A 13,827-nucleotide genomic window follows, 5' to 3' on the forward strand; every position below is an offset into this window, starting at 1 on the left:
ATCCACGCTGAACTCCCCTTAGATTGGCATAGTTTTGGACAATAGACGATCTTTGGTAAAGACTCTCGATCAGTCACTAAAAATATGTGACTGCTTGGGTCTTCAGATCCTTTGCAGCTAGTGTCGGCGTGCTACGTATCTGCACAGACTCTTGGCGTAAAGATTTGCATTGGTGACAATTTCTTTCAGCAAAACTTTTGTCAGAGACACTCTTAATATGCAACCATGACACTGCGTACCATGGTGATCAAGTTCACCGTCGTGCGCATAATTAAAGTTATGGCCTGCAAGCACCCACAAAAAAAAGGTTATGGCGCAAGCATACGCATCCCAATATTTTTTAAATGGAATTCCTCAAAATTTAAAAGAAACTCTTCACATGCTGAACACATATGTATATATTCTGAAAGTTTGACTGGAGAGCTACTATTCATTCAGCTTCAGCGTGCATAGCAAGATGATTAAAAACAACAAAATAAAATTCACATGCTGAAGTTGTTTTCTTCAGAGCTCATAGCTAGTTCAGAAGCATGTTGCACACACCACAATTATGTCTAAAGATGATGACTGCAAGCAACAGAGTACTTCAAACCGCACGCTAAGCATCTACCTTCTCGTCCTGGCTCTCCTCTAAGCTCCCATTCACCTTCTTCACGCAGAACTCACTGATCATATCTTTCAATGCTTTCCATGATGGCCCTCCCTCTTCCATGACTTCCTTTGCACGGGCCGATAGCTCCGCCACGTTCTTCGCTGCCTCCACCCCTTCCTCACCTAGCATGAGCACCCTCACCACCTTCGAAACCTCCTCACTTGTGACAAAACCCCTAATAGTTCTATCACTTGTCTGAACTCTTACCGCGACCTTCAACTCATCAACTACGAGCTTCGCATTGAAAGGTTGGTCGGCATGCATAGGCCAAACCGCTAGCGGCACACCGGCTGCGACACTCTCGAGTACCGAGTTCCACCCGCAATGGCTCAAGAACCCTCGCACACTTTGATGCTTCAAGATCTCCAGCTGGTCCACCCACTCCCTCGCCACCAAGCCCCTGCCCTTTGTGCGCTCTTCGAAACCCGAACCGAGGTCAATGTTCGTGGGCCTAACAGCCCATATGAAGTCCACCTCAGACCGCTCGAGCCCATCCGCGACCGCCTTCAACTGTGACTCCGGGATCGCTGCCAGCGTCCCGAGAGCAACATACAGCACCACCCTGCCATCGGCCGCCTTGTTGTCAAGCCACCACTGTTGGAGAACGGCTTATTAGTGCCGGTCACAGGACGTGTTAGTGCCGGTCCCTGTGGCCGGCACTAAATGGCCGGCACTAACGTGCGTATGTTAGTGCCGGTCCGTAATACCAGCCGGCACTAACGTGCCCGCCCCCGCCCGAGTCCTGACAGGAAGGTTAGTGCCGGCTGATATAACTAGCCGGCACTAAATGTTTTTTCTTCTTTATGTTTCTTTTCTTTTCATTTTTATACATATGGCTATGCGTATTTCTAACGTATGTGACTACATAGTCGTACTCTTTGCATTACACAGTATTATTAGAACAGCATATTACACTAACATTATATATATATATATATATTTGTCATGTATGGAACACTTAGGAGTTGAAAAGTACATGAGATATTACAAATTATTAAGCACATCAACTATAGTAACGTATCAGCTTCCTCGTCGTCGGATCTTCTTGGGCGACGCTTATACGGAGATCGCCATGAAATTCGCCCTTAGGATTTATGACTTCATCGAGTAGAAATCCGCATATAGCTTCTTGAATTGCCCTGATCCGAGCGATTTCAATGAGTTCTTCTTTCATCCACCAACGCTGTCACATTTTTCGATAAAAATATGAGAATAAAAAATAATGAATTAAAATAATGAGCAGATGTGATTGTGCTCACGTACATTGAATGCCTCCACTGTCATTTGCCCTTTTTCACTTGCAAAAGAGTTGATCCACTCGCATACGTAGTATCCACATAAGTTGTTTCCTTGGCCCTGTCTCCAACACTATGGACAAATGTGGGTTACTATGGACAAATGTTGGAGACAGGGCCAAGGAAACAACTTATGTGGATACTACGTATGCGAGTGGATCAACTCTTTTGCAAGTGAAAAAGGGCAAATGACAGTGGAGGCATTCAATGTACGTGAGCACAATCACATCTGCTCATTATTTTAATTCATTATTTTTTATTCTCATGTTTTTATCGAAAAATGTGACAGCGTTGGTGGATGAAAGAAGAACTTATTGAAATCGCTCGGATCAGGGCAATTCAAGAAGCTATATGCGGATTTCTACTCGATGAAGTCATAAATCCTAAGGGCGAATTTCATGGCGATCTCCGTATAAGCGTCGCCCAAGAAGATCCGACGACGAGGAAGCTGATACGTTAGTATAGTTGATGTGCTTAATAATTTGTAATACCTCATGTACTTTTGAACTCCTAAGTGTTCCATACATGACAAATATATATATATATACAACAACAACAACATTATATATATATATAATGTTAGTATAATATGCTGTTCTAATAATACTGTGCAATGCAAAGAGTACGACTATGTAGTCACATACGTTAGAAATACGCATAGCCATACGTATAAAAACGAAAAGAAAAGAAACATAAAGAAGAAAAAACATTTAGTGCCGGCTAGTTATATCAGCCGGCACTAACCTTCCTGTCAGGACTCGGGCGGGGGCGGGCACGTTAGTGCCGGCTGGTATTACGGACCAGCACTAACATACGCACGTTAGTGCCGGTCAGAGTAGCCGGCACTAACGTCTGTCACGTTAGTGCCGGCCATTTAGTGCCGGCCACAGGGACCGGCACTAACACGTCCTGTGACCGGCACTAATAAGCCGTTCTCCAACAGTGCTGGGAAGGTGAGCTGGCGGCGTCCGTGCCGGACAGCCCCTCCCGGACGAAGGAGGCGTTGCCGGGCGTGGTGAAGAAGGTGAAGGCGGCGAGGCCGTGGCGGTGGAGGTAGTGCGCGAGGTGGATCATCGGGATCGTGTGGCCCTTGGCCAGGAACGGGAAGATGGCGATGTGAGGGAGCGCGGCGTGGGTCTCTGGAGTCGAAGAGGCAGCAGCCATTGCTAGCTAACACGACGGAGTCAGAAAGTTTTTGCTGTTGCAATGTAAGCTGATATGATACCACCAGTGTGCTACTATACTTATAGCTGGTGCAGGTACATGTAGGAAGAAGCTCACATTTCAATTGGCTCTAACTAAGTAAACAAACTAAACAATGCCTTGCGTGGTGCAAGAAACAAAACTACTTAAATCAGCCATGGATAGCACCGAGAGCTGATCGATATATATAATGAATTGGAAGGCATCTGATCTGACTATTTCTAAAATAGGACCATTTTAATGGTAGCTTATCGATAAAAAAGTGGTAAGCATAGAGACATCGTACCTGCTTTTCAAGAGAGGCAGACGTGGAAATTGAGAGTCGGGACTTTGTTAACTCGGGGGGAAGACCATGAAGATAGACACGCAGGGGACTACATATTAGAGGTTCATTGAGATGTTGCTGTTCTGCTGGTGAGATTCCTTTTATTTCTTCATTAGCCATTTTTTTTCTTAAGATGGACAATGATTGATTCACGACTACAGATCACGCCATTTAAACTCCCCATTGCCTCCGGTTCGTTGCAACCGATCACCGCCGGTTAGCTTTAATGCCTTAGTATTAATAATCGTCTGATCTCACTGAATTTTAGTTTCGCTGTCGTGGTTGAGTTTTTTTTAACGCTTGGAATATGAAAGGATAAGTAGTTGACTTATCGACAAGAGTGCAAGTAGTCAGTGCATATATGATTCAATGGCACAAGTAATTGTTCTCCAGTCTCCAACCCCACAAAGTTACTGTCACTAACATGAGACAAACAAATCTTATTGTTACTAAGGCTCGTTACATTTATATCTACAAGACTCGCTAGAGAAAAACATATAAACCAAGAAAACAAAATTCAGAAACAACCTGCCATCAAATCCGGTAGTTCTAATAATCATCATAGTCATTTGACCTATTGTGTTCTCTAAAATATTACTCACATCACTACTACAGAAACGCTAATTTATCCCGGTTGGGAAACCCTTGTTGTCCCGGTTTCCCAACCGGGAACGCCAGGCCGGGACAAAAGGGGGGGTCCTTTTGTCCCGGGTCTGGCAACCGGTACAAAAGGTGCTGCCAGCGCCACGTGGCTGGCGCACCCTTTTGTCCCGGTTGGTAACACAAAAGGTCCTTTTTTTCTGTTTTTCTTTTCTCAATTATTTTTCTATTTCAATTATACTTTTGCATTTCAATTAAACTTATGTATTGGAATTCAGTGTGTATGATCTCCACTAATATATACATATATATATATAGTTACTTATATAATATTTGTCCTAGATAGTTTTCATATATAAATTAATTCACTTATATATATATGTATACACATATCTATACATGTGAATTCCTTTACATATGAAAATGTCTAGGACCAATATTATATAAAAATATATATACACACATATATATTATTGGAGTGCTTATATATATAATACATACATACTCATAAATAGAAATTTAATACATACACACACATATATATATTTACATAGGTATATTCGTTCTCAATTACATATATACGCGTATATTATCATATTTGCTGCGATTGTCAATATTAGATAGTCCATCATAGTAGCATTAGCCTTTTGGATCGAGGACTTGCTCAACAATAAATCCGGACAATTGTTCTTGAATCGCCATAATCTTTTCCTCCGGTATGAGTTTATCGCGCATCTCCTCGACCTATGGAAAAAGCGGATAATTAATTTCGACTAATTAAAATACGAGTTGAAATATTAACAAGTTTTTTACTTACTTCCTCCCAATCTGTCCAGGCCCTTGGAGGACCTACCAGACCATGGATGTTCTCGCATACATAGTATGCGCATAAATTAGTGCCTTGTTTCTGCCTCATACACTTTAAGAGAGAAGAAATTATCAGGTATTTACATGAATATATAATAAAACTAATGAATCGTGCAACGAATCATCCAAGTGCGTACCGCAAAATCTGTGTTGATCTTCAATTCCTTGTCAAATTTGCCTGAATGATTTTTAGCGAATTGTTTCCAAATCCTGTGCATGATTAAAACAATTATAGTCAAGTAACAAAGTGATTCAAATTATCGGTCATCGACGGAGTAGTGGTAGAATTACTTTTTCATCATGTTAAGAAGATTTTCGTATTGTTCTGGATTTCTCCTCAATGAGTCCATAACCACGAGTAGGCTCTTCTCGGGAATTATGACAATTAGGACCCAGTGTTCACTACAAGATTATACGGAGGCAGTTCTTGGTAGTTAAGGTTTAAACAATTCGATTACAGAATAGAAAGAGTTAGACGGAAGGAATCACTCACGCAATGTTGTAAGGAACAATAGCATTTGCTTGTTGTGATGAACGCTTATGTACTTGAACAAGTTTTGGTATAGCTCATTGGAAGTGTCGCGTAGAATCCTCCAATAACAAGTAATTGGGTCGATGAAGCCGAGGTGAGAGTATCCCTTTCTCCTGCAAGTTTGTATCTCCATTCTACATGATACCGAATAAATCAAGGGATCAGTATGTTGAGATCATGCAAAACAATACGTAAGGAAAGTAAAATACTTACAGAACCCACAAGCCGACCATAGAGATGTCGAGGTCCTCCTGATGGAATAGTTGGTAAATTTCTTCCCAGTTTATCCATATAATGGCCTCCCCCCATAAGAAATCATCATCTTTAATCTTTGCGCCCTGCATGAAGATGCAATCAGCCATCGCACGCATGTAGTGCTGGTGCAGCTTATACATTTGCGTTGGAAGCACGGACACTACTTCGGGGGGTACAGGAGATTTGCCCAGCTCATACGTCCATTTGACGACCACATTGGCCTTTGGAATATCTTCTCCCCCTGCAATCTGAGCCGCCGTCAGGTTTGATTCTTTCAAAAATGTAACAAAGTCTTGTTGTTGCGTCGTCTGTCCCACTACGAGAGGCTCTATTGATTGTTTCTTTTGGGCTCTGAGCTGTGGAACGTCGGATGACAACGACTTTGATTGTCTCTTCTTTTTCTCTGTAGTTTTGATAATTGTGTGTTCGTAGTCTGAAGGGGGATCTCTCGGAATGAATTTTCTCTTATTTGCTTCGCACATTCCCTTAAAAAATTTCAAATCTATCGGATTTATCACTTTCTCGGGCTCCGGCTTCGGCTTCGGCTTGAAGTGCTCTTTAACTCTTTCTTGAGTTATCCGATCGCATTCTTCAAGGCTCATGTCCCAGGGTTTAATAGGAGCCTCCTTGGTTTTCTTCTCCTTTTCCTTCTTCTTTGGAGGCTCCTTAGCCGGTGCAGCTACCTTCTTTCCCGGCGGCTGTTTCTGCTTCTTTGCCGGCGGCGGAGGGGGTGACCATGGAGGCGACGGTGATGCTTGAGTGTTCATCGGCGCATGAGATGATGGTGATGGAGAATGTGCCGGTGAACCTTGCCGAGATAGTGCTGCCCTTGGGGAGTTCTGCGGAGATGCCGGCCTTGGAGAGGCATGCTGAGATGCCAGTCTTGGTGTTTGATCATCCGACTTTAGGACAATGTAGCGCTTATCCCATAGGATGTAGCCATGAATGGCTTCTGCTAGTGTCCTCTCCCCATCGCCTCCAGGAATATCAAGCTCGAGCGTCTCCCAACCCTGGCACACCTGCTCCACGCCAACTCTTGTGTATCCTGGCAGAATTTGCTGCCCGTGGTACACATCGCCTGGTTGGGTTGGCATGGCGGTACCGTACGCAATAGTGAACATTAAGTTCTTAATGGCAGTTTGCAGGTCACAAGGTGTCCGCTGGGTGATCTCATCCACTGGAAATTGCTGCGGGGTCGTCGCTTCAACTGTGGCCTGGATCCCCGTTGGCTCGACGGCGGCGACGTCTGTGGAAGCGCAGCTGCTTTTCCGCTGAGACAGATGATCGGCTGCGACATTAGGCTCTGGAGGCACTGTTTGCGCTTGCTGTTGCTGGCTCATTGCTATGGCCACTTGACATTGAACCTCTTCCTCCAGTCATTGATCGTGTGACATGAGCCGTTCCACTAGGCTTCGCAAGTGCTCCCGCTCATCATTCTTTCTTCTTTGCCGGCTTCTATATGATTCAATGTAATATCTGAACCCATACTTCCACGGAACCACGCCTTTGCCTCTTGTGCGGCCCGGATGCTTTGGATTCCCAAGGGCGTAAGTCAGCTCGTCTCTCTCTCTCTCTATCCGGCTGGAATGTTCCCTCGGCCGCTGCTTGTATGGCCTCCTGTAGTCTCTAGGCTGCTCGCTGGATGTTTGGCCCATAGATGCAGTCACCAGTCAATGGGTCCAAGCTTCCCTCGTGACCATAAAACCAGGTCCTTGACCTTTCAGGCCAGTTCATGGTCGCAGGTTGGATGCCTCTGTCAAGCAAATCCTGCTCCATCTTCTCCCATTTGGGTATTGCAAGCTTGTAGCCTCCTTGGCCTAGAGTGTGATGGTACACTTTCTTCGAGGCATTGTCTTTGGCCTTCTGCACCTTCTGAAGTCCAAGCTCTGAAGACTTGTATTCCACAAATGCATCCCAGTGACCCCTGAGCTTTTCGAGCTCGCCGGTAAATACGGGTGTGGTCCCGGTCTTGATATATTTCTTCGTCAAAATTTTCTTGAATGATTGCAGCTGTTTGTCCATCTTACTCAGGGTCCAGCGATTGCATATCTCTTTGGATTCAGCTAGAACCGTGAAGTTTTAGATCGCTAATGATTCGGTCGGTATCGGTAACGATCGGAAACTATCGGAAACGATTCTGTCGGTATCGGTAACGATCGGAAACTATCGGAAATGATTCGGTCGGTATCGGTAACGATCGGAAACTATCGGAAACAATTCGGTCGGTATCGGTAACGATCGGAAACTATCGGAAATGATTCGGTCGGGATCGGTAATGATCGGAAACTATCGGAAACTATCAGAAACGATTGTGTGTTAGCGCGAGTTTGTGAGCTCGAGAAGTAATATAAATGACATAATTAAATAATAAATAGATGATAAATTAAAGGCTTCAAATGATATAATTAAATAATAAATACATGATAAATTAAAGGCTTCGAATGACATAATTAAATAATAAATACATGATAAATTAAAGTCTTTGAATGACATAATTAAATAATAAATACATCATAAAAGAAATTCTCTCTAATTCTCTATTTCCTTCTCTATTTCTCTATAAATTCTCTCTAATTCTCACTATATCTCGATAAATAAAGAAAACACTATATCCATAATTGCATTCTAATAATGTCTCTATAAATCAAATCTACTTAATATATAATAAATAAAACACTATATCCATAATATAATTCTAAAAACATCTATATGCATAATTGAATTCTAGTTAATATAAAACATAATTACATAAACATAAAATTTGAAAAGAAAAAAGAAAATGCCGGCGGCCACACTCACACAGGGCCGGGAAACCTAGGGCGGCGGCCCTGGACGACGAGGCGAGGAGCTGGCGGCGCGGTGGCGCGCAGCGGAGAGGGTGGCGGCGCGGCGGCGTGCAGTGGAGGCCGCCGGGGGCGGCGAAGACGAGGGCGCGCGCGGAGTGGAGGCCGGGGCGGCGAAGACGAGGTGGCACGAGGCTAGGGACGGCAGCGTACCGGTGAGCGGCCTGGCGGGGTCGTCATCCATGGCGGTCGGGCGTGGAGGCGGCGGAGCACGGGCGGCACTCGGGGACGGCGGCGGAGCAGGAGGCGCGGATGGGAGACGACGGCGGCGCGGCGCAGATCAGGAATGCCCAAGTTTGGAGGAAGGCGGAGGTTAATGGACATATAAAGGGGGCCTCCCTTTTGTCCCGGGTGAAGCCACGACCCGGGACAAAAGGCCCTTTTGTCCCGGGTCGTGGCTTCACCCGGGACAAAAGGGAGGGCCTTTTGTCCCGGATTAATCCACCACCCGGGACAAAAGGGCCTTTTGTCCCGGGTCGTGGCTCCACCCGGGACAAAAGGTATTTTTGGGCGGGCCGGGAAAATTCCTAGCCCGCGTCCCACCTTTAGTCCCCGGTGGATCTACCACCCGGGACAAAAGGGGCCCGTTTTCCCTCGTCCCCGCCAAATCTCATGTTTGTTTTTGTTTCTTTTTACTTTTCTTTTAAAATAGGCTTTCATTTGTTAATTCAGTTAATAAACTTATGATTCCAAAAATTATGGAACAAAATTTCTTATCTCTATATAAACTTGATACACGCAACAAAAACAATTAATTTTCATTCAAGTGATTGGGTCAACGAAATATCTAACTTTTTTGAAATCATATTTGTTATTTTGACCATGCAAAAATATATTAGGTGAACAATTTTTTTCAAACTGTTGCTTTTCGACAAAAAGTGGATTCTATCACGATATTAATGTTTAAAAAGTGAATTTTACATAAAATTAAGTAATTTCATGATATTAATGAATAGTGTGTGAGTTTGAGAGATAGTGTGTGTGTGTGTTAGTGAGATTGTGTGTGTTAGTGAGAGAGTATAGTGTGTTAATGTGAATGTAATTTCATGAAATAAATAAAATTAGTTGAGTAATCCATTATTGAATGAAAATTATAATTGAGTCTGGTAATTAAGTGAAAAATATAAAAAATGATATATATAACACATAAAGTATAATTGTACAAAACATATATAATAAAAGTATTCGAATTGCGATTAAATTTTTATACAATAATATAAAATGATTCAAGTACATGAAGGATTAGCGGTAATAGACTTTCTCTTCACAAATGTCCCTTGATTATGATCACGGCGCAAGTATGGAGCATCATCATTGGCTAGCAGGATGCATGGATCAGCATTTACTTCGAAAGGTTGAATGGCAATAAAATTATTATATTCTTCTGACAAGTCTGTCTTGTCCTCCACTCCAACGATGTTTATATTTCCTGATAGAACTATGTGTCACTTAGGCTCATCCTTTTGCTTGTTTATCCTCTTCTTTGGCTTGATGGACATGTCCTTAATGTAGAAAACCTGAGCGACATCCTGGGCTAGGAAAAATGGCTCGTCTCTATACCCAAGATTGTTGAGATCAACTATTGTCATCTCATACTCATCTTTTGTTACCCCTCCACCAGATAGCTTAACCCATTGGCAACGAAATAGAGGCACCTTGAAATTGGGACCGTAATCCAGCTCCCATATCTCTTCAATGTAGCCATAATATGTGTCCTTTTTTCCAATATTGTCCGTGGCATCCATACGAACACCGCTATTTTGGTTGGTACTCTTTTTATCTTGGGCTATCGTATAAAATGTGTTTCCATTTATCTCGTACCCTTGGTATGTTAAGATATTCCAAGATGGTCCCCTAACCAATAAGAACAGTTGTTCACTTATATCCATGTTATGCATTAGATGCTTCCGCAACTAGCTGTAGAAAGTGTTCATGTGCTCACGTGTAATCCATGCCTCAGACTTTTCCGGGAAATTGGAGAGCAGAATTTTCTTGTGTTCCTCGATATATGGGTCAACCAAGGATGATTGTTGAAGAACCGTATAATGCGCTTTCTTGAATGAGAAATTATCTGTGCAGACATAAGAGTTCTTTCCTAATGTACCCTTTCCAGTTAGTCTCCCCTCATATCGCGATTCAGGGACTCCAATCGGTTTAAGGTCATCAATAAAGTCAACACAAAAGTCAATGACCTCCTCAGTTCCGTAGGCACTGGCGATGCTTCCTTCTGGACGAGCTCGATTACGAACACATTTCTTGAGTACCCCTATGAACCTTTCGAATGGGAACATGTTGTGTAGAAATACTGGTCCGAGGATATCAATCTCTTTCACAAGGTGCACTAGAAGATGTGTCATGATGTTGAAGAAAGATGGTGGAAATATCAGCTCAAAGCCAACAAGACATTGCACCACATCGTTTTCCAGCTTTATCAAATTCTCCGGGTCAATTATCTTCTGAGAAACTGCGTTGAGAAAGGCACATAGCTTCACGATGGTTAATCGGATGTTATCAGGCAGAATCCCCCGCAGCACAACCAGAAGAAGTTCGGCCATAAGCACATGGAAGTCATGGGACTTAAGATTTGTAAATTTCTTCTCTGCCAAATTTAAGATTCCTTTTATATTGGATGAGTATCCAGATGGAACCTTTATACTGCTCAAGCAGTCAAACATGGTTTCTTTCTCTTCCTTGCTAAGAGTATAGCTGGCAGGACTTAAGTATTGTCATCCATTATCTCGCTGTTGTGGATGTAAGGCATCTCGTTCTTCCATACGTTGCAATTCTTGACGTGCTTCTACTGTATCTTTAGTCTTTCCGTACACTCCCAAGAATGCTATCAGGTTGACGCAAAAATTCTTTGTGAGGTGCATCACCTCAATTGCATGACGAACATCTAAGACTTCCCAATATGGTAGCTCCCAAAATATAGATTTCTTCTTCCACATGGGCCCCATTCCGTTTTCGTTCGGAACAGGTTGGCTACCAGATCCCTTTCCAAAAATAACTTCTAGATCTTTTACCATGTTGAAGACGTCTTTACCACTACGGTGCATTGGTTTTGTTCGGTGGTCCGCTTGGCCTTTGAAATGCTTGCCCTTCTTTCGTACCGCATGCCTGATGGGAAGAAACCGTCGATGACCCATGTATACAACCTTCTTACAGTGAGTCAACCATATATTATCGGTATCATCTAAACAGTGTGTGCATGCTTTGTTTCCCTTGTTCGAATGTCCTGACAAGTTACTAAGAGCAGGCCAGTCATTGATCGTTACGAACAGCAATGCTCGTAGGTTGAAGTTTTCCTGTTTGTATTCATCCCACATCCGTACACCTTCATCGCCCCAGAGCAATAAGAGTTCTTCGACCAATGGTCTTAGGTACACATCAATGTCATTTCCGGGCTGCTTTGGACCCGGGATAAGCACTGGCATCATTATGAACTTTCGTTTCATGCAGAGCCATGGTGGAAGATTGTACATACAAAGAGTCACAGGCCAAGTGCTATGGCCACTGCTCATCTCACCAAAAGGATTCATGCCATCGGTACTCAAACCGAACCTTATGTTTCTCGCATCCAAATCAAATTCAGGGTACGTTCTATCTATTTTTCTCCACTGCGACCCATCAGCGGGGTGTCTCAACATCGAGTCTTTCTTGCGTTCCTCTTTGTGCCATCGCATCAACTTAGCATTATCTTTATTTCTAAACAGACACTTCAAACTTGGTATTATAGGCGAATACCACATGACCTTTGCAGGAACTCTCTTTCGGGGAGGCTCCCCCTTGACATCTCCAGGATCATCTTTTCTAATCTTGTAATGCAATGCACTGCATACGGGACATGCATCCAAATTCTCGTACTCGCCTCGGTAGAGGATGCAGTCGTTGGGGCATGCATGTATCTTTTTCACTTCCAATCCTAAAAGGCAAACAAGTTGTTTGGCTTCATACGTTGTGGTAGGCAATTCGTTATCCTTAGGAAGCATTTTTTTTAACAAGTTTGAGTAATTCACCAAATCCCTTGTCGGATACACCATTTGTCGCCTTCCATTGCAGCAACTCCAAGGTGATGCCAAGTTTCTTCAATCCATTTTGACAATCTGGGTACAATAACTTACGGTGGTCCTCTAACAACTTCTAGAACTTCAACCTCTCCGTTTCACTCTCTCACAGTCTGCCTGCACATTGTGCAATGCCTGCCCCAGATCATCGCTGGGATCATTTTCTGCTACATCTACTTCGGGCTCTTCCATGGGAATATCATCATCGAATGCACCGATTCCAGCATTCCCGGGAAAGTGGTCGTCAAAATCTTCTTCTTCATTGTCTTCCATGGTAACCCCCTGTTCTCCGTGCTTCGTCCAACAAACATACTTCTCCATGAAACCATTTGCGAAAATGTGGCTGTGTAGGATTCTTGAAGATGAGTAATCCTTGTTATTGTTGCAATGCACACACGAGCAGCACATAAAACCATTCTGCTTGTTTGCCTCAGCCACAGACAAAAAATAATGCAGGCCATCAATGAATTCTTTCGAACGTCGGACAGTATTGTACATCCATTGCCGGTCCATCTGCATTTTAAATAAATCGATTTGAATTCTTTACACGTATCGAATAAATAAAATATATCAAACCTAAATTAAACTAAATGTAACATAACATGAATAATTAAAAGATCTGCAATATCCATCATACATCTTGATTAATTAAAAGGAGTACTTAATCCATTACAGAACTTAACAAAGGAGTACTATACATGAAACTTAAAAATTCGGACAACAACACATAGGTTTTCAACCGTCCTTGCGTTGGAACGCAGAATGCTCTAACGGATTTCTTGCTAGCGCAGAAGAAGATGGCGGAGTTGAAACCTCCGAGTTTGGTGGTGACGAACCGTAACGCCGCAATAAATCCTCAAGATCAAACAGAGGTTCCACGCCCCTTGCCATGCATTCTCTATATTCTTTTTCCAAATAACGGAGCGCTGCCCTATGAAAAGCACTAGGTTTTTTGGACCGACGACCTACTTGAGTTGTGCCCTTCTCTCCAGAAGGACAACGATCACCCCCACCGGCGCCACTCCCTCCAGCTGCTGAAGCCATATTTTACTGAAAAATACCTTTATTTTCCACAAAATTATAAATTCTTACCATTACAATGCAAATATTATTTACTATTACAATTACAATGATCAGATTAATAACTCTTGCAAATAACAATGAAATCATATAAAAAATACGAAATGTATC

General features: G+C 43.0%; 1 protein-coding gene across 1 annotated transcript; it reads right to left on the reverse strand.

Annotated features, from left to right (window-relative positions):
* Positions 1-598: 598 nt before the first annotated feature.
* LOC120662591 (UDP-glycosyltransferase 90A1-like) lies at positions 599-3,194 on the reverse strand. Its single transcript, XM_039941707.1, has 2 exons — positions 2,878-3,194; positions 599-1,246 (listed from the first exon to the last, which is right to left on the reverse strand). Exons 1-2 carry the CDS (start codon positions 3,109-3,111, stop codon positions 599-601), a joined length of 882 nt encoding a protein of 293 aa, XP_039797641.1. The 5' UTR covers positions 3,112-3,194.
* Between the last annotated feature and the right edge of the window lie 10,633 nt (positions 3,195-13,827).

The sequence above is a fragment of the Panicum virgatum genome, chromosome 2N, assembly GCF_016808335.1.
Source record: "Panicum virgatum strain AP13 chromosome 2N, P.virgatum_v5, whole genome shotgun sequence".
NCBI lineage: Eukaryota > Viridiplantae > Streptophyta > Magnoliopsida > Poales > Poaceae > Panicum > Panicum virgatum.